Raw genomic sequence first — 24,798 nt, 5'->3', positions numbered from 1 at the left:
AAAAAAAATCGATTCCTATTTCTTTAAACTCGAAAAACCAAAACCGAGAGGTACTTCAATATTTAAAATATGATAAAATATTAACTATCCGAATTCAGGGGTTTTGGATATTCATAAGTAAAAGATATCTAAAGCCCCTGAATTACCCGATTTTTTTGGGTTTAATTCGAGGTTTAGATGTTTTCGGGATTTTGGTTTTAAACTTTAACCAAACCCAATCTATTTATAATTCGGTTCTAATTCAGGTTTTATAATAATAGAAAACTAATCTAAACCCGACATTATCCAAACCGATCCAACCCAAATGAAAGTATTAAATTGTTGTGTTTTGAAATGTTTATGTAATTATCGAAAAATAAACACCCGCGCGAACGCCGCGCGGGCGCGCGGGTCAAAAGCTAGTATATACTTAAATGTGGTTGTTGTTTAAATACTTTAAAAATTAAGATCATGCGTTTCATTTTTCTCAATATGTTATATCTAGATTAAATCAGAACAGAAATTAGCATTTAGTTGTGATATCTGGATGTAAAAACTAAAAGTTAATAGAAAAACCAAATAATTTTCAGATGCAATATCTGTATATATATTTTTATTTTTTTTAATTAATCTAAGATATTTTAAGCTTATAGAAGGGCCACACTAATCCTCCAATGAAAGATGCAATCTATGGATGGAACATCTCTCCTATATTCAAATAAGGTTATCTTCTTGGCAAGACATGCAACATTTGAATACAACGGTTAGCTACAAAAACGACCAAGTTAATTTAATGTCTAGGAAATCATGAGTAGATGAACCTAGTTCTACATTCATTTGATGTCACAGAAGGTAAGGAAGACCATTAGAAGAATTCAATCAAACTGAATACAAACAATTTGACCAAAATATTATGTTGATAACTATTGAACGACGTTAGTAATCTCTTGAAGAGTCGTCATTTATATTCTTTACATTTATGTAGCTGTATGTATATATATATATATATATATATATATATATATGATGAAAGCATAATTAAAAAGACTCATCTCACACCTTTTGCTAATTCAAGCATTTTCTAGCGTTTTGTTGAGTTTCTCCCTTTTTTCTGTTGCTCTGATTTTGTTTGTCATTTTTATTACTTCTGGAGAGAAATTTAAAAGAAAAACATATTTGTTGTTTACCTCTGAGAGATATGGACAAGATTAGTAGGTTGCCTGATGAACTGCTAGTGAAGGTGTTGACATTTCTACCAACAAAAGAAGCTGTATCCAGTAGCATTTTATCGAAACGGTGGGAGCATATCTGGAAGTGGTTGCCAAAACTTGAGTATGATGATCAACATTACTCAGAGTCTGAACGCAAGAGGCTACGGTGTTTCATTGTCAGAAGTTTGCCTCTACATAAAGCCCATGTTATTGAAAGCTTGCGTCTCAAGTTAAGCAATTCACATTATTTTAAACCTCAAGTTATCAAATGGATCGTTGCAACTGCGGTTTCTAGGAACGTGCGTGAGCTGGATATCTCTTATTCTTCTTATCCGGAGAAGTTAAACACATTGCCGAGTAACGTGTATACCAGCAAGTCACTTGTGGTTTTGAAACTCAGTGATTGGATTCTCTTGGCTGTTCCTCCTATGGTTTGCCTTCCATCTCTGAAGACTTTGCAACTTCAACAAGTGGCTTACTTCAATGAAGAATCTCTTCAACGACTTTTATCTAATTGCCCTGCTCTTGAAGAACTAAAAGTGGACATATGGAAGGATGACAATACAAGGAAGTTCACTATCATTGTCCCATCGTTGCAGCGTTTATCACTCTTTATACCCTTTGATTATGGTATTGATGGGCTTGTGATAAAAACACCTTCTTTGAAGTATTTCAAACTTCGGGTTCATAGTAGTAGTAGTCACTACTGCTTGGTTGAGCATATGCCTAACTTGATCGAGGCATATATAGATGTTGAGTTCCCTAATATCAAGAGTCTTATTGAATCAATCACATCTGTCAAGCGTCTTGAAATATGCTTAGAGGTAATAATTAAGTTTTCAATTATCAACTCATTTAAAAATATCCTCTATTTATAATTTTCATTTCGTGTCCAGGTTCTGTATGAAGAAGGAATTGTATTCAGCCAGCTTGAGCATTTGAAGCTATGTCGATGCAAAGACTGTACATCGAATCTACTTGTCAGGCTCCTCAAAGATTCTCCTAACTTGCGAGTACTAAACCTTTATGAAATGATCGTAAGTATCTTTGTTAATCAGTGATTTTTTTTGGGTTCAATGCACATTATGGTTTTGATCTAGTTTCTTTGCTTGATCATCTCAGGATCATTACTATTGTGGCATTATTCCGTGGAATCCACCAAGTACTGTTCCTGCATGCATGTTGTCGAGTCTACAAATTTTTAACTGGTCGGCATACTCAGGAGTACCAGGAGAGAGAGATCTTGCGATTTACATGTTGAAAAATGCTAGTCACCTAAAGACTGCAACAATCTTGTCTGATGAATGTGATATTCCGGAACTTGAGATGTTAAAGGAGTTGGCATTTTCATCCAGAGCTTCAACTACATGCGAATTCATGTTTGATTGAGCATACTTCTCGCACTCATATCTTCTTCTTTTTCATTAACTTGCATCTAAAAAGAACACTTATACTTGTTTCAATCTATGGTCCAATAAAAACACAAAGTCTATTGTCTGAGTTTAAGTTATTTGATAAGTTGTAAGTTGTCTCAGATTCAGTCTTGATTCCAGATCCTTAACTCTGAAGGATATACGTCATCACCAAATTTACGGTTTTATCTCGTACTTGCGCTGTTTTTCACTTGTTCCCTCGTTTGCTTGCTGCAGTGGGTTATCAGACTTGTTCAATGACTATGAGTTTCGTTCCTGCGAAAGAATCCAGTGAGCTTCGAAAGAGAAAAAAAAACAAATAATAACTTTTTAGTCAAGACACGACATTAACAACTCATAACCAATCTTTGTATTCAAACGTCGTCACTGCTTCGTCTTCAGTTAATTTTCAGTTTTCGGTAATCTCACACTTAGTGGATGTTGTATCTTAATCAGTCTTCCTAAGTCAATGGTTCCTGAGAAAATCAAACTTAATTAGGGTTTCACGTACACTCATTATTCTCCTTAGATCATTGTTTACAAAAGACACAAACACGCACCCAGGTTTTATACTTTTGGTTCTAGTTTTCAGATATCCTGAAGCATTATAGCTTTAATTTGTTGGAGTTCAAAAGAGTAGTTTCCACGAAAATAGGTGTGTTGCCTGATGCTTTGCTCTTGAGAATATATATATTGTCATCACTGCCAGCTAAAGATGTTGTGAACACAATGTTTTTTGTCAAAACGATGGCATGCATCTTTGAATGATTGTGCCAAAACTTTTATATGATGATAGCTATATCTAAACCCTTGGTATGGGAGATTTTTAAGGTTTGTAGATAGGTCTTTGTTTCTGCACGAGTCTCCAGTTTTAGAGACTTTTCCATTTCAAGCTTGGTCGAATCTGCGGTACTGGAGATATTCGAGTCTGGATTAGAAGCTGCAGATAAATGTTGCGTGCGTGAACTGATTAGGAGATTGATACTTCTTCTAGTCCAGTCACACTTCCTAGGAGCTTATATAGTGGGGAATGTAGAAGTTTTGTCGATGATTCTTCCACAATTTCTTTCCCCTCCCTCAAAAAACCGAGTCTTGAGACGACAATGAACAACCTTCCGACCAAGCTTCAAAGAACAACTTCTTGTATATTTTTTTCTTTGGTCAGTTTTCTCGTATATTGGTAGGTGGTTCCGTCCCTGTGTGAGTTTTAGTTGGCTTTTTGTGGACTTTTGTTTTTGAAAATTTTACTATTCCATCAGTTTAATCTTGAACTGATTAGAATATCGAACGCCCCAGCTTATTTATTACCAGGAAATCTTTTCTTTAGCCCAATAATAAGACGAACGAGAACAAAAAAAAAAAAGTTGCGAGTTCAGAGCACGTGATGCGCGTGTGATTTAAAAGAGGCGCATTTTAGCTTCCCAGCTAAAAATTAGCGGGAACGGTTGGTTCTCTTTGTTCATTGTAATCGAGAAACCATTTCAGGGATTAGGGTTCGTCTCTCTCCGGTGATTATTACTCCGTCACTGGAATCGATTCCACTTCAGGTATTATAACTTTCATTATGATTCTCGTTTGGATTTGATAGCAATAGGCTCGCAAAATCATCCGATCATCTGTGTAAATGGAATCCACTGCTTCTTTCTCATCGATTTCGCTAGTGTTTTGCTTTGTTATCGTGTCGCTTGTGTTGTTATTCGTATGGCTCCTGGAAGAATCTATTGAGCTCTGGAAGCGATGAAACGGATCAATTTTAGATTTAGCTTTGTGACTTTCTTACTTTTTGGAGATTAACAGTAAAAATCTATGTTTTTTATGTTTCTGGATCTGTAGAAGCTGAGAAGTTTGATTATAATGGGGATGGATCGTATGGATAGGCTAAGTGATCTACCTGATGCACTGCTCGTGAAGATACTATCCTTACTGCCTACGAAACAAGTCGTGTCAACAAATGCTTTTGTCAAAAAGATGGCAGTTTCTTTGGATGTTTGTGTCAAGACTCGAATACAAGGACGACGATATGTTCCAAGAGGGGAGGTTCTTGCGGTTTCTCTACAGTTCTTTGCTGCTGCACCAAGCTAAGGTTCTTGAGAGTTTTTCTTTGAAGCTTGGTCGAAACTCTTGGGCTGTAGATCTTGGAGTATGTGTTACACCTGCTGTTAATCGCTCTGTGCGTGAGATGGTTATCGAGATTGATGCTTCTTCTACTGAAACTCAATTCATACTTCCGAGGAGCTTGTATACAACAGGCTCTAGAACGCTTGTGACTTTAAAGCTACAAAACGCGCTTCTTGTGGATGTGTCAGAGACGGTTTCTTTCCCTTCGCTTAAAACTCTGAGCCTTATATCAATGAAGTACCCACGTGATGCGTTTTTCCGCACGCTTCTGTCCAGTTGTCCTGTTCTTGAAGACTTGTTTGTAGTCAAATGCCGCGGTGACAATGTGGCATGTTTGGTGGTTAGAGTGCCTTCTTTAAAGTTTCTAACCGTGCGTACCACAGCAGAAGTAGGCTACCATCAGGGCTTGGTGCTCGATGTTCCTTCTTTGGAGTTCTTGGACATTGTTGATTATACAGATGGGTTCTGTGTCGTTGAGAACACTATGCATAAGGTTATAGAGGCCCATCTTGATGTGACTTATAGTCATCCTCAGCAGCTTCTTGCTTCCCTTACTTCACTCGTGCAGCTTTCATTATGTTTAACGACTTCAATGGTAATGCCTTCTTCTCTAAAACTTTTATACACAAGCTTGTAGGCTTTTTTTATATCGAATCTGTCATAGTTTACATCAATTCCTATGTATCTTTATGTGTAGGATGCACATTTCGATGGAACAATATTTAGACAGCTTGAACAGTTGAAAGTATGTACTTGCGAGACCACCGAATGGTTGGATCTACTTATGCGTGTACTCAAAGCTGCTCCTAAGCTAAGGTTTATTGTCCTTGAACTGGTACATATACCCAAAACCCAAACTGCTGCAAAGATCCAATCTTATATCTTGTTTGATGTCCTCACTCGTCCATACTTCTCTTCGCTTTTCAGTCTAAGTTCCATGGCATTAGAACTGGAGATCCGATCCTGGGCTGGAACCAACCGAGTCGTGTTCCTGAATGTCTATTGTCTACTCTTGAATATTTTGACTGGAGGCAATACGGAGGAACAGAAGAAGAGAAACAAGTTGAAAGATACATCTTAGGAAACTCTGGTCGTTTAGGACTGGCAACTTTCTATCCCAAATCGACAAATCCAGTAAAGAATCTTCAGATGCTCAAGGAGTTGTCAATGTCACCAAGGAGGTCTTCAGTGTTCTGTGGGAATTACAGTTCCGTCTCAAAGTGAAAAGATTTAATTCAACGGACGTGTCTTCGTTTCTTTTAAAGTTTACTGTTTATTTAAATATCTTGAATGTTTAATTCTAATCTGAGAATAATCATTACGTTTTGACTGTGTGGGTAACGGTCATCTTGACGTTGGACATTGCTGAAATCATTCATTATTGTCTCGAGAACTAGCTACATTAAACACTGTTCAAGTGATTCCTCATATTCATCCTGTTGTTGAACATTGCTGCAATAGTCACTATTGTGTTATAGTAACGGTCCAGAAGAGTGCATGCCCAGACGATGATTAGTAATGCGACAACCACATCAGCTAATGGGTGTGGTTAGTTGCCATTCTAACTCGAGGCTCTAAACTTCTAGTCATATCAAATGGTGAGAGGAAGATGTAAAAGGATAAATAAAATTTGGTACATTTTAAATTCATTGAAAATCTAGTCACATAACATAATTTGTTATAGCTCGTACCATATGATGATATCAGCCAATCTAAATCGTTAAAGATTAGTTTGTATTGCAAAGCCAACAAATTTCCACAGCAATTATCCATATTATTCATTTGTTAAAGTAAGTTATCTCATATAATATGATATGATACTTTGAAATGTAAGTCAAGCTCAGTTCCTGGAGAGTCTTTTCTCTTGAGAGAAAAAGGAAATTAATAACTACAAGCTCTGGTTAATAATCAGTAAAGATAAAATGTGATTTAGAAAAACTGAATAAGGCCTCAGAGATCTTGGTGGTTAAAGAATCATCAAGTGAATTTCTTCATCAAGAGTAGCAAATATTGTGATACATCACTGGCCATACCCAATATATTTTGATTATACAACAAATAATTAAAAAAATCATAAAATTTTAATAATCAAAAACAAAGAAATTGATTGATTGATGATGGTGAGTCAAAAGTAGCTGGTAAATAATCACATTTTTTATTCATTGGGAATCCGAATGATTTTTTTCATCACCCTCACCATCACCCATCAATTAACATATTTTCAAAAATTCGATTTAAGCGATTGATAGATCTATCTTCGAAGATGTATCGAAGAACGTGCAAAATTACAAAGGCACCTAAGCTTTACACAGACAAATAAATCATCACTATGGACTAACTCAAGATCCATTCAAAAGAATATGTAGATAAAATAATTGCAAACACACGTTTTCAAAAAAGATTAAAGCCATGAAACTGAAGAAAACGAAAAAAGAAGAAAATCTTCGAAAATTTTGAAAACAAGCGCCGTAGAGGAAGGTTTTGATTTGATACAAAAGAAGAGAGAAGATGAGGAATGTATATATATATGATGTGATGAAGAGATTAACCTTCCTAAACCCTAATTCATAAGCCGACATATGGCCGTACAAATTAAGTATGGGCTTTTAGGTTGTACGTATTCTATTATAAGCCCATAATGATAAGTAATATAGTAGGCTTGTTATAGCTTTTCTAACTCCATGCTTTGGCAAAATTAGTAAAAATATCCAAAGCGAAAACAAAAACAAAATGCCTCATACAGGTTTCGAACCTGTGACCTTCGCGTTATTAGCACGACGCTCTAACCAACTGAGCTAATGGGGCAACCTGTTTTAATAACAAGATGATAAGTAAACAGATAGCTGCAGCCAATGCCATCGTTAGGCATGTATAGCTGAAACTGTGTCGTTTTGCGAAATCTGTCAAACTTCATCTCTCCCCAGTCACTAACTAGAGCTTGATTTGTTGTTGTTCTTTCTCCGGCTCCGATCTCGAAGAAGATGAGAGTACTACTATCCTTCCTTCTTCTTCTTTTTCTTGCTTCTTCTGCTATTAGATCGAGCTCGTCTCCGGTGACCGATCCGTTTCTCGGCATTTCTCCTCAAGGTTTGGCTTTCTTTCTCTCTCTGCTCATTGAAGATCCGATTTGATCTCCCGTTGGCTGTTTTGGTCGGGTTTCGTTTCCGTGGATGTGTAGATGAGAAGTATTACAAATCATCTTCGGAGATTAAGTGTAAGGACGGATCAAAGAGATTCACCAGAGCTCAGCTCAACGACGATTTCTGCGATTGCGCTGACGGCACTGACGAGCCAGGTTCCTTTCTTCGTCTCTGTTGATATCATAAAGTTTGAAGAAGCTTTATCTTTTGTTACGATTTAGCAGATCAGTTTCATTGAGAGAGAAATCAGATCGTTTGATTAATATTTGCTCTATTTGTTAAACCTACAGGCACCTCAGCTTGTCCTAATGGAAAGTTCTATTGTCGGAACGCAGGCCATTCTCCCTTAGTTTTGTTTTCTTCAAGAGTTAATGATGGTATCTGCGGTAAGTATGTTGCTCAATTTATACCACCTGCTTATGTAAAGGAGGAAGGAATTTTTGGAGGATTTGCATTCTGTATATATGGTTCTTCTAATTGTTTGTTTTCTCGCATGGGAGCAGATTGTTGTGATGGAAGTGATGAGTATGATGGTAAAGTTGCGTGCTCAAATACATGCTGGGAAGCTGGAAAAGCTGCTCGAGAGAATCTTAAGAAGAAAATCCAAACGTATAATCAAGGGGTTGTGATAAGGAGGAAGGAGATCGAGCAGGCGAAAGTGGGTCTGGAGAAAGATGAAGCTGAACTAAAGAAGCTGAAAATCGAGCAGAAGATTCTGAAAGGGCTTGTCCAACAGCTCAAAGGTTTGTACATATAGTAGTATCATGAGATAATCCGTGTTAAGGAAGGAATGTGAGAGCAGAACCTCGGATATAAGTGTAGTTAGGTGCTGGATATGCCTCTGGGTCAGTTCTTAAAAATCTTCACTGACCACCAAAAAGGCAGGAAGAAAGTGAGAGAATTATATGACTAGTACTTGATGTAGTGGGATCAGATAGGATTGTCAACTTATTTCTCTTTCATTATAACTGGCAATGATGACTTCCGATGATAAAGACAGAATTTTTCCCTTAACAATGTTGGTCTTATGAATAAAGATCTGAAATTTCCGTAATACTTCTTGTGTAGATCGCAAAGAACAAATTGAGAAGATAGAGGAGAAGGAGCGTCTCGAGAAAGAAAAGGAGGAGAAGGAAAGAAAAGAAGCTGAAGAAGCAGCCCAGCCGGGAAAGGGGGACGGTGAGGAGAAGACAGATGGCAATGAAAAGGTTGAAGGAAGCACAGGCGGTGGAGAGATGCCTGGAGTTTCACAGGACGACGAAATTCTCGATGAAAACGAACATCATGATGAGACTGGTAGATACAAGGACTTGGATACAGATGAGGTTAGTTCTTCTCTTGTAAACTGAAATAGATTTGCAAGCTTTCATCTTTTTATTTTTGCTTATTCAACAAGTTAACATTCACATGGCTATCAATCCAATACCTTCAGGGCTTTTTATTTTTTGTTGAATTCTCTTGTTATGCTTTAAGCTCAGAGTTGTTGTGTCATCAAGCGGGCACTGAAGTATAATTTGATTTCAGGAGTCAGCAGCTGAAGCTGAACCAACAAGTGTATTGGAAGAGGGAACGCACAATAATCCTGCAGACCAGGTTTGAAAAATGATTTCATTCATATGCTCCTCCAGAAGTTAGATGATGATATAAGGTTGTGTACAATGCAGCATGTTGTGGAGACGAAGGAGGAATCTCCCTCATCTGAGGATCTCATCATCACAGCTGGATCTCAACATGATGGTAGTACCAAAAAGGAGGAATCAGACGAGGTGAAGAAGGTGGTAATTTAATTTCATTTTCTGGCCAAATGCTTACAATTTGTTGTCAAAAACCTGAGTCTAGTTTTCTGAACTTCCATGATGAAAATAACTCTGACCTTTTGAGAGTTGTCGATTGCATTTTTCTAAGTACTCTATATTCTATATATAGGAGGAGGATATTGTATCGGAGAAGAAGGAAGAGTTGTCAAAGGAGGAATTGGGGCGTCTTGTTGCCTCTCGTTGGACAGGAGAGAATTCTGATAAGCCATCTGAGGCAGATGATAGCCCGAAAGCTGATGAGCATGAAAACCTTGAGCACACGCCCACCAATCCACAGGAAGTAGAGGAAGATGATGGATTTGTGTCAGATGGTGACGAGGAAACAGGCGACGATGGAAAATACAGCGACCATGAACCCGAAGATGATACATATGAAGAGGAGTATCGCCATGATTCTACTTCTTCCTACAAATCTGATGCGGAGGATGATCTCGATTTATCAGGTTTGCACTATTGACACAGATGTTTGTATTCTTTAAACTATCATAATAAGTATGGCATTATTAATATTTGATTACTTATAGAGACAACCTCAAGTCCTACCTGGTTGGAGAAGATACAAAAGACCGTCAAGAACATTTTACAGGCTGTGAATTTATTCCAAACCACCCCAGTGGACAAATCAGGTAAACTAATAGTATATCACTTCCATGGAAAGTAAAATCAAGACTCGTATGTCTTCAGTGATTCACCTGCTACGTTGTGGTCTATGCAGAGGCTGATCGGGTACGCAAGGAATACGATGAGTCGAGCTCAAAGCTTAAGAAAATACAGTCAAGGGTTTCGAGCTTAGAAAAGAAGCTAAAACAAGACTTTGGTCTGTATGATAAAAACATCCTAAGCCATCACTTACGTTTTACCTTTTTCGAGTGAGTCCTTAGTATTTTTTTTCTTATTACAGGACCGGAGAAAGAGTTCTATTCATTCCATGGTCGTTGTTTTGAGAGCAAACAGGGCAAGTAAGAAAAATTATAGCAATTCATTGTCTACTTCCTTTCTTTATTAGCATTATCTCAGGTATTACAATTATGTTTATCTTATTCGGTACTTGCCTAATGTCTAGGTATACTTACAAAGTCTGTGCATATAAAGAAGCAACACAAGAGGAGGGCTATTCAAAGACTCAGCTAGGGTAAGTCTCGTTTCCGTACATACTGATCTGTATCATGGTACATTATATTAAACCTAATGTAACGAGGAATCAGTTCGAAGTTGCAATCAGATATCAGTAACTATCTATCTATGTATTTGGATTTAAACTTCTTTGGCTTAATGTGATTTTCTAGGGGATGGGAAAAGTTTGAGAACTCGTACCAGTTCATGACATATACAAACGGAGATAAGTGTTGGAACGGTCCCGATAGAAGCCTAAAGGTAAATATTCGGATATGGCTACTACATCCAATAAACTGCTCGAACAAAATTAGCTCCAACTATAACTAGACCACTATAAGAATTGATTTCGAGCTTGCAAAGGCCACAGAGACAAGAAATATAAAAAGCTTGACTAATTCTTGACATGCAGATCAAGCTAAGATGTGGGTTGAAAAATGAGCTTATGGATGTTGATGAACCAAGTCGTTGCGAGTAAGTTCTTTGTCTTGGTCTTTTTTACCTGTGTCACGGGTTATAGCGTTTTATCTATGGGTTTTCATTTATTTTGTCCCCCTCATCTCTTACTCTCTTGTTGCAGATATGCGGCAGTTTTATCTACTCCAGCTCGGTGTCTAGAAGATAAACTTAAAGTAAGCTGATGTGCATCTCAAATATCAAAGCCCGATGTTTAATCTAGTTACTTATTTTACTCGTTAACACTATCTAAACCGGGTGTTTGGCCTACTTTTTATAGGAACTACAAGAAAAGCTCGAGAAGTTGATGAACCAAGACCAACCTCAGAAGCACGACGAACTATGACCATGTTTCTCAGATTTGTGTCAATTTAGACTACTAATCTTGCTCTATCTCAAAACGTCAAGAGGACAAAAAGTAAAAGTAAAAGTATAAACAGAGACGTTTTTTGGTCGGAAGAGAATTGATAAGTTCAAGTTTTACCTCATTGAACAATGGAGGTTCTATTTATCAACAGTACTTCAGACAATGTTAAACTTTTGGTTAAGAGAAAAGAACAGTTAGAAATCTGAAATTCGTTAGTAATGTGAAGGCATCTCGCCTACCATTCTGAAGTTCCACTTTTAAGATGAGAACGTAGTTTTGTTAGGTCACAAACAAGTGGTAAGTTTGGTTCGGTTTTGGCTCTCTGTCATACCATTTTTAAATATCTGAAACTTTATCTAAAAAGGAATTCCATTTCCAAAAGAGACAAGCTCGAACATGGTAATTCGTTGAATCAAATTATTGCATTCAACACTATTCGAAACCAATATCAGATACAGATCTGTCAGCCAAAACATTAAATTAATCACGTAAATACCATGTGTAAATAACAGTTAGTTAAAATTTTGAAACCATATTGTTGACTAGAAATATCAACTGAAGATATTTATTTATTTTTCTGAAAAACGCGGCCCGAGAATAGATCGAGAAGGTACAAAAAGGTCAAAGAAACGAATATTTGTTGTCAATGTGCGTCACCCCTTAATGGAATATTAAACCGGTGGTTAGCAAATAATATAAACGTATAATTTACGTGTCGGTCTTCTGTTGACCCAATCCTAAACCGGGTAACAAGCAGTAAATGTATTGTTGACCCAATCTAAACCAGTGACCTTCTTTTCTATAAGAGAAGAAAGGGCTCAAGACTTGCTTTCATTCGCCAGATTCTCTCTCTCTCTCTATATATTTTCCTTGTTCGTCAAGCCAGATCTCTCTCCATAAATCTCTCTCATCAGCGCTCCTCACTTGTGTCCCTTTGAAATCGCTTTTGTGTTAACGATGGCGATGATAGAGCAAAAGCCGAAGACGAAGATCGTGTGTACCCTGGGTCCAGCTTCCAGATCCGTTGAGATGGTGGAGAAGCTTCTGAAGGCGGGCATGAACGTGGCTAGGTTTAACTTTTCACACGGATCTCATGAGTACCACCAAGAGACTCTCGATAACCTCCGTCAAGCTATGCTCAACACTGGCATCCTTTGCGCCGTCATGCTCGATACCAAGGTTTGTCAGTAAATCGATCACTTATAGGTGTCTATGGTTAGCGCTCTCCCCTGAAGCGTGTATCTGATTTCAATTTCACTGTGATCTGGTTTGCGAGTTTCTAATTGGTTTGTTACTTTTTTCGATCTGAAACGGTGACGCGTGTATGTTTATTGCTCGTGTTGAATGTCTCTTTATGTTTTTGTATTTTTACTGTTTTGTCTGTATATGCCATTTCTGTTGTGAATCTAGATCTGTGATACATTGATTATTTATGTGATGTAGTAAAGGTTTCCAATTATAACTTGAATCAGGACCAAATGTGTGGTTAAAAAGAGTTCAGGTTGTTGAAGAGACCATTGCTATTAACAGCACTTTAGATCTAGTGGGAATATGTTAATACTATTTTGATAGATTAGTAAGAAACCTGTAATTGTGGAAATCATTGCTCTCTCTGGTCTGTGATTATTGTTCTTTGTGCAAGGGCTAGAGAAGTTAATCAATGTGTGGAGTATACAAGTTATATATAAAGCTGAAATCATTCTTTTTCCGCTTGATATGTTTGTTGTTTATACAAACATCACACCCTGCTTTATGTATGTTTAGACTGAGGCACAGTTCAAGAAACAAGAGACCTCTAGTTGTGGAGTCCGGAAGAGGATGTGTTGATAGACAATGTTCTTGAAATGTTCTCTTGTCTGTGATTATGATTTCTTGGGCAGATGATGTGTGTGAAGTAGAAGTTATGTCCAAGTTACAGTTGTTTGGTGTTTCTGTTGAAGATTCATACTCTTTAAGTTATAGCTGAAGTTGAAATCATTTTTTCAGCTTGGTATGTTTGTTGTTTATATAAATGTCACACCTGCTTTATGTATGTTTATTTTGAGTCAGACATGTTCACTTTTCAAGAAACAGAAGACTTGTAAATGTAATTGTCCAGTCAGAAGAAACTTGTGTTGATAGACAATGTTCTTGAATTGTTCTCTTGTCTGTGATTATGATTTCTTGGCTAGAGGATGTGTGTGAAGTAGAAGTTATGTCCAAGTTGCAATTGATACTCTAAACTTGTTTGGTGTTTCAATTGAAGATTTATACTCTTTAAGTTATTGACATTGTATATTTTAAATTTATAAATTGTGGCAGATCTATTTTGGTTTCTGACTATTATTACTAACGGAATTGGTTTTGTATTTTTCTCTTATAAAGGGTCCTGAAATCCGAACCGGGTTCTTGAAAGATGGGAAGCCAATACAGTTGAAACAAGGCCAAGAGATCACCATTTCGACTGATTATGACTTGCAGGGCGACGAGAACACTATTTGCATGAGTTACAAGAAGCTGGCTGTAGATGTGAACCCTGGGATGGTCATTCTCTGTGCCGATGGTACTATTTCCTTACTCGTACTCTCTTGTGACACAGAGAATGGTACCGTCCGTTGCCGCTGCGAGAACTCCGCCATGCTCGGTGAGAGGAAGAATGTCAATCTCCCTGGTGTTGTCGTGGATCTCCCTACTCTCACCGAGAAAGACAAAGAAGACATCATGAAGTGGGGAGTCCCGAATCAGATCGACATGATCGCTCTGTCTTTTGTCAGAAAAGGTTCAGACTTGGTTCAGGTTAGGAAACTACTTGGAAAGCACGCCAAGAACATTCTTCTCATGTCAAAGGTATATGTTAAACCAAAGCTCTCTCTCTCTCTCTCTCTCTCTCTCTCTCTCTCTGTTTACAGTAAAAAAAAATTGATTATGATTGTTTTGTGTTTGATTAGGTTGAGAACCAAGAAGGTGTGGCGAACTTCGATGACATTCTGGTCAACTCCGACGCCTTTATGATTGCAAGAGGAGATCTCGGCATGGAGATCCCGATAGAGAAGATCTTCTTAGCTCAGAAAGTGATGATCTACAAATGCAACATCCAGGGGAAACCTGTGGTCACAGCGACTCAGATGCTCGAGTCCATGATCAAATCTCCTCGACCCACAAGAGCCGAAGCCACTGATGTAGCAAACGCTGTCCTCGACGGCACGGACTGCGTCATGCTCAGTGGCGAAACCGCAGCTGGAGCGTACCCTGAGCTAGCTGTGCGTACCATGGCTAAGATCTGCGTTGAAGCCGAGAGCACGCTTGACTACGGAGACGTCTTCAAGAGGATCATGAAGTACTCTCCGGTTCCAATGAGCCCACTTGAGTCACTCGCGTCCTCTGCTGTCAGAACAGCTAACTCGGCTAGAGCCACACTGATCATGGTCCTAACCAGGGGAGGAAGCACGGCGAGGCTTGTGGCTAAGTACAGACCAGGGATGCCGATTTTATCAGTCGTGGTTCCGGAGATCAAAACCGACTTGTTCGACTGGTCTTGCAGCGACGAGTCACCCGCGAGGCATAGTCTTATCTTCCGTGGTTTGATCCCTGTGCTGTACGCAGGGTCGGCAAGAGCCTCGCACGATGAATCGACAGAAGAAGCTATTGAGTTTGCGACTCAGCAGGGGAAAGAGAAAGAGCTGTGCAAGACTGGAGACTCCGTTGTTGCTCTACTCCGAGTTGGTAACGCTTCCCTAATCAAGATCTTGACCGTTAAGTGATGATTAGGAAAAATCCCGTTTTTGGCGTTTGGCGTTTGAGGAAACGCCGTTTTTCTTAATATGAATTTTATTCAAGATTTGTGATTAAAATCTTGAGATAGAAAACTCAAATTCTCTTTCTTGCTGATTACAACTGTGGTGACCCGTGTGAATCCACTTACGGTTTTTTTTTTTCTGGATTTCTATTGGTTGTAAGGAACTAATGAATGGTACTATCATGATTTTCTTTTTGCTTTCATTTCCTTAGTAATTGTGAAAATCTATTTTTATATCATGTTATAATTCAAAATCCGGAGCATGAAGACAGAGAGAGAAGAGACAGCGCATGAGTCACCCGCCCATACAAAAAATCATTCCGACAAAGAATTAAAGCCTAAGAACATGAAGATTGAATTATCATCGCCCACACAGAGAAAATCATTCTGACAAGTTTTAATCATTCTCTCTATTTTGTTTACATTTTCATCATTATTTGGACATCATTTGACATATATAATTAAACGAGTATAAAACAAAAACATTGAAACAAACAAACACACAAAGCAAAACTAAAATTGATCATCTCTGTACAGCAACAATTATAAGAAGATTGAAACAAATAATAACAGATAACACCTCCATGGATTTTTCTTTGTTCAACAATCTGAAGGAACGAACATCATTTTTATGTACATAGAACAAAACAAGTTCAAGAACAAGAACAACAAAACCAAGATGTTTTAGTTTATGAGTGTTTTGTTCTTCTTTTCATCAGCGAGAAGAACCAGAAGATCCAGAGGATGAAGAAGAAGAAGACGAGAACAATCCACTAAATGGCCATGAAAACGAAAACCTTCTTCCATTACCACTCCTTGCATCATCCTCTCTTCCTCTTTCCACATTCTCAACAACGTTTCCGTTACTACTCTCCGGAACAGTAGTTCTTGTCCTCGTTGGTCTCTCCGTTTCAACCTTACTCTCCGCAGAAGGAAGCTCGAACCGACACACGGGACAAGAGCTATGAAGCTCAAGCCACGGAACAATACACTTAACGTGAAACTTATGCTTACACGGCATCTCCTTAGCCTCCAATCCTTTCTCAAACTCATCCAAACAAACCGAACACTGCAGCAACGGCTCCGTTATCTTAACCGTTGGCAAAGCATCGACCACTTCTTTGCGAGCAGGTGGAGTCCCTTGCCTGTTGGGATCATTCTCAGCTAAATGCTGAAGCAAAAGATCCAAACCAGGTCCGATGAAGTAATCTCCAAGCGAAGTCAACGCAGGATGATGGCTACTCTGAGCTTGTTGTCCTTGAACGACGAGGGACTGGTTCAGCGGATTGATCATTATAACTCTATTGCTCTCTCGATCAGATGTGTCGTACTCAGAAGCAATCCCTGCGCGTATCCCTTGAAGCAACTGCAATATATTCCCTGAGCTTCTTCGTCTTCTCCTTAAGAGAGATTCAAACTCTCTGTCCAGATCAATCTCTCCACCGTGTCGTCTAGCTAGATGATGACGGTACGCATCATTGGATTCATCATCATTATCATCATTGTCTTCTTCATCATCAAACTCTGCTCTCCTAAACCTTCTTGGTCTCCGAGGAGTACTCATCATTCCAAGCAAGACTGGTGCCCATAGAGACATAGCACGGTCTGTTCCCGGGTCTTGAACGCCACTTCCATTACTACTCATTTCTTCGATGAATCCGCTTTGGCAAAAGGGACATTTGATCTCAGATTCCGTTACTGGATTCACCATTTGTGAACACATGTGACACCAATACCTAGCTGCCATTGTTTCCTCCATGTCTTTCTCCTTTCAACCTCCCTAAATCTGCAGAGACAAGAGGAGTAACACAATGAAACCCTCGAAACTCTGTTTTGTTTGCCTATCATCTTGCAATTCGTTTTTCTAGTTCAGATCTAAAGACAAGAGAATTGTATCCCTTAAAGTTTCCAACTTTGACCAATCAATTACAAGTTTCAGACAAGAACATGTTTGAAAAGGAGAGGACAAGTCAAGCTTCTTACACAGATTTGAATAGAATCCAAAACCCCACAAAACAAAAATTAGAACCTTGTAAAAAGATCAAAGAGGAAAGAACCGTTTAAAAAAGGAAACAATTTTTTGTCCTCCTTTTTTCATAACATTTTTATCAATTAACAAACGAAAAAGGATTGAAAATCATGAAAGAAAAAACCCAGAAAAAAATTGCACAACATAAAAACCATTACCTTTAAATATCCTTTGAATCTGTTCTTCCTTCTTTTGGTTATTTCTAAGAAATTAAACCCCCAAAAAGCTCAAAGAGATTTTTTTTTAAGATGCTTTTGCGAGAGGGTTGGAGAAAAAAAAAGAGAGAGAGAGAGAGAGAGAGGAAACGAAGAAGAGAAAGAGTGGAAGGAAACAAAAACAACCCAACCGCGTCCTCTCTTCTAACCCAAACTCCTTTACCTTGTTTCCTCTTTTACTTTATGTCCTTTTCTTAATTAGCATTGATTGTTAGTATTAAATCATTAATGAAGTTTTAAGACTTTTTGTTAATTTTAGTCTTTCCCTCACACAATTTTAGGTTTATTACTAATTTATTTTATCATTAGCTCATTCAACGCTTGTGGTCTCCGTCTAATTACGTTTCCATGTTATTTATTTGGTCATATTATAATGACTACTATATGTATGCTACTTGCAAGAGAGAATAAAGTACATGTCTACTATCTAAAATGTATGTAAATATTCGTTTGATGTAAGACTTAACAGGTTATTAATTTTTATATCTTTATAGATGGGTGAACTATATCGTTCGCTTGACATTTATTTTCTATGATTGAAGAATGAAGATAACTTCTTTTAAACGGAATTGGACCGAGTATTCTCTATTACATTCTTGATTCTTCAATAATGTGTTCACAAACTGTTTCATTATGCGTTATCAACAAGTAACAACTTCATACTTGGAACCCACTACTCCAGCCAAAGGTGTCTAAATCACCAACAGAGGAAACCCTGTTTAAAAGAAAGATTTCACACTAGACCATTTACAATGGACTAGCAACAGTTGAGCCCTTTTAAAAGAAAGATAACACATTAGATTATGCGTTCGTTATGTTTTCCCAGTCGAACGAAATATATGTTTCCTTCCTCCACAACATGGAGACCAAGAGGAGGGACTTTTATGACTAAATGAGCTAAATATAGGAAAAAAAACTCACAAGTTCTAATTTCTTATATAAGATTCAGATGTAAAATGTTTTGTCTTGGGGGAGGAAAAACGAACAATATGTTTTTTTTTTGGGTTTAAATCAAACAATATTTGTCATAAAATATGAAATTAGAATGATAATGAAAATTCATAAGATAGTGGATATTTGGTGATGTCCCTCTGACTATTGAACATGACTTGTCTCCAGAGCTGAGCCTGTAACTTCAGTCATATATGTTCCGACATGCAGGCGAACTCCTGGGCAAGAAAGCTAACTCCGTGCTCATTTCAAGTTTCTTGCGGCTGGTGGGTATAGGTTTTATAATTACTTTCTTTAAACAGAATCCGTTTTTTAAGATGAATTCTACCACTTCTTTCTCTTCCTCCTTTCCTTCATATTCATCCCATTCAAAAGTTTCAAGACGCGTTACCAGAAATTCAGGAACTGAGCTCGGTTCACTCCAGCTGGGGCGCAGTTCACTTTTAATGCACCGCTGAGATAAATTGAGAGGGACATAAATACACAACGCATTAGAGATAAATGTAAATAGAGCAAAGGAAACTGAATGATTTGGGACGAAATATATGTACCATATAAAGTTTGAGGTATCGTAGATTAGGGGAGTTATTGAGCATACGCATAAGTAGACTCAACCATTCTGTTTCACATGTACATATCTGTAAATGTTTAAGACAGTGGAAAACACTGCCAACAAGACACAAATTCTGCAAAAGAGACCCCAATAAGTTCAATAAACAGTGTTAGTGCCAATTACATATTTTATCAACAAGGACACATTATGTATCAATAAATTAGTACCGACGAAAACCCAAGAATGAATTAGCAAGCTAGTGAGCTAAAAACAACATATTACCTTTGAGGTTTGGAAGCAGAGAACAAGACGCTTGGCTGAAGATAGAGAACATAGAAGCTGCTCAGTATAGGGGCGCGTTGTGAAAACACTTGCCTTCACTATCTTATTCATATTATTCTCAATGACACAAAACCCATCCCAATCATCATCAATTTTCAAGTACTCTAAAGAAGGAGAGCATCTATCACAAACCCACGTGCCTCCCCTTCACTTATGTGTCCTGATGTTTCCAAGACTAAACTCTTTAGATGAAGCATACTAACGCTAAAAACTGACACATTGTCACTTGAACATAGCTCAACAACCAAGTCTTCAAGAAGAGGACAACTGGATAGTAGCTTGGCAACAAATACATCACCAGGGTACTTCATCAATTCAAGACTCAGTTTTCTAAGAGATGGGAAAGAAACTGAAGAAGCTTCATCATCTACAAGAACCGCGTTTCTTAATTCCAAGGTCACAAGCGTTTTGAAGCATCTAGACAAGCTTTTAGGAAGCTTCACTGGATATTTAGTTCTAGTAGAAGCATCAATCTTGATAACTAGCTCACGCAAACTGCGCTTTTCTGCAGCTTTAATCCACACTTGTATATCTCCACTAGCCCAAGATTTACCAAGTTTGAAACGCAAAGCATCTATAGTTGGAGCCTCGTGCAGAAGCAAACACCTCTCTACATAACGCGAAAATTCTCGGTAGGATAAGTCTTCGTAATGGCTATAATCGAATGTGAATACTGGCACCATCAGCCAGAGAAATTACCACCGTTTTGACAAAAGCATTGTGTCCGCAACATCAATCAGTCGCAGAAACGACAACATCAGGCAACTGACTTATCCTGTCCACAGTTAAGAGGTAACACCCTTTTTTCCAAAGGTTTCTACTCCAAAGCCTAAAAACATAACTAAGGTATTCTTAGGAAACAAAGCAAAACCCTAGCGAGGTACAGAAAACAAACTACTACTAGAAGGAGAAGAATAGTAAACCCAAACTCCTCTGCAACATAACGTATAGGACAAGTATCAGAAGAATAATCAAATACCTAAAATTCCGCTAAAAAATAAATATGAAAATCGAGAAGAATAATAGTTTAAATAATTACTAGGTGGTTGCCTACGAATTCACGGATTTAAATATTGTATAAAAATATATATAGTATCTATACAATGTCATATAGTATGAAACATTAAAAATATAATTTTTTTAAATTCAAACCGTTTGAAAATAAGTCATAAAGTTTCTATAAATTTGATGTAAAAATAACTGATTAATATTTAGTAATAACAAATGTTTATGAACTTATATATGTAATTATCACATTAATTTCACCAAGACATATTATGCATCTTCTTTGGTCTCTTCTTATTTTTCTTATTATCATTTCGTTCTTTTTATTAAATCTTTGCTAATGTTTTCCTAACTATTTACATATTTTTTGCCAAATATTTATTTTTTCTCTCTAATTAGTAATACAAAACATACAATCAATAAACCAAATCCATCTTACAATTCTTTTCAATCATAACATTACCTTATTCACTATATTATTTGACTTAAATACAAAACATTTTTTAAATCAAAGTTCTCGCATGTTCCGTTAAATATAATCCGTCCAATATTCATAGCCTAATTATTTAATAGCATATGTGGACATTATAAGAGATTCATTAGTATTATAGATACGACTATATTTTTATTTGAGTATGGAATCATTATATCAATTTCTATAAATTATTTTCTATTCAATATTTTATTAGTATTTAAATATAAAAATAATTGATCAAACATTATTACACTTTCTATAACTTTGAAAATTAGCTATCATTAATTATTATTTGTAATATCATTTAGGTTATTTGGAAAGTGGTAATAATTAGTTTTAGACTTAGCTTTTATTTTATATCTAATTAAAAATTATAAAAAGTTTTGTTCATTATATTATTTAGTTTATAAATATAAAAAATAATTAATCAAACATTATTATTCTTTATATAATTTCAACAATTAGTTCCATAAATCATTATTTGTAATATAATGTAGATTATTTGGCAAGTGATATTAACTGGTTCTAGAATAATTTTTTATTTTAAATCTAAATTAAAATTGATCTACCAAGAAAATCATAACAATTTTCTTAAGACTTCAAAAATGATCGACATATAAGCAAAAATCACTAAAGTGACTTCCCGTTTAATATATAGAAGAATTATTATTTTTTATAAATGTTTTATAAACTCATATAAATAATTTAAAATTAAGATGAAATAATTTTTAAGCCATGATAGATAATCTTATAATTTTTTTAGTTTTTTTATAAATGACTTATAAGGCGTATATGGACATTATAAGAAATTAATAATTATTATAATTCTTTATATACAAATATAATGTTTTATATAAGAATATGAAATCATTATATTGATTTCTATAAATTGTGTTCTACTAATTATTGTATGAAGTATAAATATAAAATAATTAATCAAACATTCACTACAAGAAAAAGTTTCTATAACAACGACGATTTACGAGGAAATTATTTCCTCGTAAATTTACATGGCGTTTACAACGAAATTACGAGGAGTCCAAAATTCGTAGTAAACTCGATGTAAATTTACGACGAAACAATTGCGTCGTAAAGTCAATGTAAGTTTACGACGAAAGTACGTGGAAAGATAAATTCGTCGTAACCGTTACATCGACATTACAACGAAACATGTTACCGGTATATTTAGGTGAAAACGTGTATCCTATGTTCTTTAACTTAACTAATTTCGTTGTAAAGTGGTTGTAATTTCATGTAAAATCGTTGTTATATCCATGTAAAACATTCTTTGTAAAATCGTTGTTATATTTCACCTACCAAATTCGAAAATTTCTCTATATATATGTCATTTCCCACAACTCTCTTCCTCACAACACACAAACGAAAAAAAAAAAATCAGGAAAAAAATTTTCAAAACAAAATCTAAGAAAAAAATGGCCGGTGGCGGTACTATTTACGAGTTACGGAGTTGGATATATTTGCACAAAGATTCCGACAGGAGGGTGACGAACGCATTTCTGAGCGGGCTAGAGACATTCATGCACCAGGCGGGCTGTACCAAAAATGTTTTATGAAATGCTAGATGCTGCAAATCAACCAATCTACACTGGTTGTAGAGACGGTCTCTCTAAATTGTCTCTAGCAGCTAGGATGATGAATATTAAAACGGATCATAATTTACCTGAGAATTGCATGGATGCATGGGCGAAGTTGTTTAAAGAGTATTTGCCAGAAGACAACGTGTCTGCTGAATTATATTATGAGATTCAGAAATTGGTTTATAGTCTTGAGTTGCCTTCGGAGATGATAGATGTTTGCATCGACATATGCATGATCTACTAGAAAGATAATGAGAAGCTAGAAGAGTGTCGATTCTACAAGAAACCACGATTCAAACCGCAAGGACGTGGGAGGAATAGGATACCGTACCAAAGGATGTGGTACCTACCAATTACATACAGGTTGAAATGGTTATATTAATCTGAGAGGACTGCTGCATCGATGAGGTGGCATGCCGAACATGTCCAGACGGATGGCGAGGTCGCTCATCCATCAGATGCAAGAGCGTGGAAACATTTCAACAAGGTACACCTAGATTTCAGTAAAAATATTTGGAATGTCTATCTTGGGTTATGCACCGATGGATTTAGTCCATTCGGAATGTCTAGGAGACAATATTCTTTGTGGCTAGTCATTCTTACGCCGTACAATCTACCGCCGGAAATGTGCATGGAACAAGAACTTCTATTCTAAACCATATTAATCCCTGGGCCGAAGAATCCGAAACGGTCGCTCGATGTTTTTCTTCAACCATTGATACAAGAGCTAAAGGAGTTGTGGTCAGACAGGGTGAGGGCGTATGATTGTTCGTTGAAAAACAATTTTACGATACTAGCAGTTCTGCTGTCGACGATAAGTGACTTTCCTGCTTATGGGATGTTGTCTGGTTGGACAACACATTGAAGATTATCTTGTCGATATTGTCTTGGATCGACGGATGCGTTTCAACTGAAGAATGGTAGGAAGAGTTGTTGGTTTGATTGTCATCGTCGCTTTCTTCCACTTTCCCATCCGGACAGAAGAAATAAGATATTGTTTCGGCACAAAAACATTGTCAGAGACAGTCCTCCTCCATATCTCACCGGCCAGCAGATCGAATTGATTATTACACAGTTCAGGAAACAGTTAAGTGTGGAGGAAACTGGCATGTTCCTGGAAATATGCTTGATGCGTACGGTGTGGCGCACAATTGACATAAGAAGAGTATATATTGGGAGTTGCCTTACTGGAAGGATCTTCTTTTACATCACATCCTGGATGTGATTCATATAGAGAAGAACTTTTTTGACAACATCATGAATACAATACCGAACGTCCCTGGGAATACAAAAAATAACAAGAAGTCACGGATGGACTTACCTGATATTTTTTCAAGAAGTGAGTTACATATCAAGAGCAATGGAAACGTTCATATTCCTATCTTTTGGTTGTCATCAGAAGCCAAAACAACTTTGTTTGACTAGGTTGCATCAGAAGTTAATTTCCCTGATGGTTATGTTTCTAATATGTCAAGATGTGTTGAACGAGGTTAAAAGTTCTCAGGAATGAAGAGTCATGATTTTCATGTATTTATGCAACGAGTACTTCCATTTGCTTTTGCCGAGCTCCTTCCAAAAAATGCACATGAAGCAATTGCAGGTAAATATTAATTTATAATATAAGTACATATGTTATGAAATGTTATTAATTGATTACTTTTGCAATATACAGGTATCAGAGCATTTTTCAGAGATCTTAGCACACGTACGTTCAAGGAAGAAGTCATCGAACAACTTCATGAGAACATTCTGATCATATTGTGCAATCTGGGGAAGATATTTCCACCATCATTTTTTGACTTCATGGAGCATCTAGTTGTCCACCTCCCGTATGAAGCATTGCTTCGTGGACCTGTTCACAATGGATGGATGTATCCGTATGAGTGTTCCATGGAACATTTGAAGGGAAAAGCAAGAAACCTTGCAAAGGTCGAAGGTTCAATAGTTGCTGGGAGTTTGACAGCAGAAACATCTAACTTAACATCATACTACTTTGCTCCAACTGTTCGTCAGAGAAAAAGAGTTCCTAGAAGATATGATGATGGTGGAGTACCGACATCATATTCAATTGATGGTGTTCCTGACATTTTCTGTCAAATTGGACGGTTTGGTGGTAAAACGAAAGAAGTATGCTGGTCATGTGAAGAGGATAAACATAGTGCCCACACTTATATTCTGCTCAACTGCGAGGATGCAGTGACCCGTTACTTTGAAAGGTAAATATTTTTGTGAATGTTAATTA

General features: G+C 37.0%; 5 protein-coding genes, 1 non-coding gene and 1 pseudogene across 8 annotated transcripts; 4 read left to right on the top strand and 3 right to left on the bottom strand.

The window, feature by feature from the left end:
• The first annotated feature begins 1,177 nt into the window (after positions 1-1,177).
• Positions 1,178-2,579, top strand: LOC106317490 (FBD-associated F-box protein At4g10400-like). The gene is made up of 3 exons (XM_013755301.1): positions 1,178-2,014; positions 2,087-2,227; positions 2,313-2,579. The coding sequence occupies exons 1-3, from the start codon at positions 1,178-1,180 to the stop codon at positions 2,577-2,579; spliced, it is 1,245 nt and encodes a 414-aa protein (XP_013610755.1).
• Positions 2,580-4,072: 1,493 nt separating this feature from the next.
• LOC106316992 (probable FBD-associated F-box protein At1g32375) lies at positions 4,073-6,169 on the top strand. The gene is made up of 4 exons (XM_013754860.1): positions 4,073-4,149; positions 4,436-5,315; positions 5,418-5,555; positions 5,648-6,169. The coding sequence occupies exons 2-4, from the start codon at positions 4,554-4,556 to the stop codon at positions 5,942-5,944; spliced, it is 1,197 nt and encodes a 398-aa protein (XP_013610314.1). The 5' UTR covers positions 4,073-4,149; positions 4,436-4,553; the 3' UTR covers positions 5,945-6,169.
• A 1,282-nt stretch (positions 6,170-7,451) lies between these two features.
• TRNAI-AAU lies at positions 7,452-7,525 on the bottom strand. The gene has a single exon. It is a non-coding gene; the product is annotated as a tRNA-Ile (tRNA).
• Positions 7,526-7,585: 60 nt separating this feature from the next.
• On the top strand, positions 7,586-11,820 carry LOC106319279 (glucosidase 2 subunit beta-like). Of its 3 annotated transcripts, none has more exons than XM_013757564.1 (16): positions 7,586-7,807; positions 7,899-8,015; positions 8,151-8,246; positions 8,364-8,603; positions 8,929-9,185; positions 9,385-9,453; positions 9,525-9,626; positions 9,787-10,120; positions 10,202-10,303; positions 10,393-10,494; positions 10,579-10,636; positions 10,741-10,809; positions 10,964-11,051; positions 11,203-11,264; positions 11,371-11,422; positions 11,527-11,820. In XM_013757564.1, the coding sequence occupies exons 1-16, from the start codon at positions 7,702-7,704 to the stop codon at positions 11,590-11,592; spliced, it is 1,920 nt and encodes a 639-aa protein (XP_013613018.1). In that variant the 5' UTR covers positions 7,586-7,701; the 3' UTR covers positions 11,593-11,820. The 3 variants fall into 3 exon arrangements, with proteins under 3 accessions (XP_013613018.1, XP_013613017.1, XP_013613016.1); XM_013757563.1 differs by having other exon boundaries at positions 9,525-9,635; XM_013757562.1 differs by having other exon boundaries at positions 9,525-9,638.
• A 619-nt stretch (positions 11,821-12,439) lies between these two features.
• Positions 12,440-15,591, top strand: LOC106318267 (probable pyruvate kinase, cytosolic isozyme). The gene is made up of 3 exons (XM_013756167.1): positions 12,440-12,792; positions 13,978-14,439; positions 14,541-15,591. Exons 1-3 carry the CDS (start codon positions 12,571-12,573, stop codon positions 15,351-15,353), a joined length of 1,497 nt encoding a protein of 498 aa, XP_013611621.1. The 5' UTR covers positions 12,440-12,570; the 3' UTR covers positions 15,354-15,591.
• Positions 15,592-15,880: 289 nt separating this feature from the next.
• LOC106318268 (E3 ubiquitin-protein ligase RNF126-like) lies at positions 15,881-17,759 on the bottom strand. The gene is made up of 2 exons (XM_013756168.1): positions 17,576-17,759; positions 15,881-17,174 (listed from the first exon to the last, which is right to left on the bottom strand). The coding sequence occupies exon 2, from the start codon at positions 17,145-17,147 to the stop codon at positions 16,104-16,106; it is 1,044 nt and encodes a 347-aa protein (XP_013611622.1). The 5' UTR covers positions 17,148-17,174; positions 17,576-17,759; the 3' UTR covers positions 15,881-16,103.
• A 1,008-nt stretch (positions 17,760-18,767) lies between these two features.
• On the bottom strand, positions 18,768-20,588 carry LOC106314980 (annotated as a pseudogene).
• Between the last annotated feature and the right edge of the window lie 4,210 nt (positions 20,589-24,798).

The sequence above is a fragment of the Brassica oleracea genome, chromosome C9, assembly GCF_000695525.1.
Source record: "Brassica oleracea var. oleracea cultivar TO1000 chromosome C9, BOL, whole genome shotgun sequence".
Lineage (NCBI taxonomy): Eukaryota > Viridiplantae > Streptophyta > Magnoliopsida > Brassicales > Brassicaceae > Brassica > Brassica oleracea.
Note: the sequence above shows the minus strand (reverse complement) of the source record. Positions and strands in the feature narration are given on the sequence as shown.

What these genes read in the sequence shown, in the direction of transcription:
- LOC106317490 (XM_013755301.1), top strand. Translation starts at nt 1,178, where the DNA reads ATGGACAAGATTAGTAGGTTGCCTGATGAACTGCTAGTGAAGGTGTTG. An exon ending in GTCTTGAAATATGCTTAGAG is followed by an intron (nt 2,015 to 2,086) that starts GTAATAATTAAG and finishes TTTCGTGTCCAG; the next exon opens with GTTCTGTATGAAGAAGGAAT. An exon ending in TAAACCTTTATGAAATGATC is followed by an intron (nt 2,228 to 2,312) that starts GTAAGTATCTTT and finishes TGATCATCTCAG; the next exon opens with GATCATTACTATTGTGGCAT.
- LOC106316992 (XM_013754860.1), top strand. Translation starts at nt 4,554, where the DNA reads ATGCTTTTGTCAAAAAGATGGCAGTTTCTTTGGATGTTTGTGTCAAGA. An exon ending in TATGTTTAACGACTTCAATG is followed by an intron (nt 5,316 to 5,417) that starts GTAATGCCTTCT and finishes CTTTATGTGTAG; the next exon opens with GATGCACATTTCGATGGAAC. An exon ending in GGTTTATTGTCCTTGAACTG is followed by an intron (nt 5,556 to 5,647) that starts GTACATATACCC and finishes TTCGCTTTTCAG; the next exon opens with TCTAAGTTCCATGGCATTAG.
- LOC106319279 (XM_013757562.1), top strand. Translation starts at nt 7,702, where the DNA reads ATGAGAGTACTACTATCCTTCCTTCTTCTTCTTTTTCTTGCTTCTTCT. An exon ending in TGACGGCACTGACGAGCCAG is followed by an intron (nt 8,016 to 8,150) that starts GTTCCTTTCTTC and finishes TTAAACCTACAG; the next exon opens with GCACCTCAGCTTGTCCTAAT. An exon ending in GTCCCGATAGAAGCCTAAAG is followed by an intron (nt 11,052 to 11,202) that starts GTAAATATTCGG and finishes CTTGACATGCAG; the next exon opens with ATCAAGCTAAGATGTGGGTT.
- LOC106318267 (XM_013756167.1), top strand. Translation starts at nt 12,571, where the DNA reads ATGGCGATGATAGAGCAAAAGCCGAAGACGAAGATCGTGTGTACCCTG. An exon ending in CCGTCATGCTCGATACCAAG is followed by an intron (nt 12,793 to 13,977) that starts GTTTGTCAGTAA and finishes TCTCTTATAAAG; the next exon opens with GGTCCTGAAATCCGAACCGG. An exon ending in ACATTCTTCTCATGTCAAAG is followed by an intron (nt 14,440 to 14,540) that starts GTATATGTTAAA and finishes GTGTTTGATTAG; the next exon opens with GTTGAGAACCAAGAAGGTGT.
- LOC106318268 (XM_013756168.1), bottom strand. Translation starts at nt 17,147, where the DNA reads ATGGAGGAAACAATGGCAGCTAGGTATTGGTGTCACATGTGTTCACAA.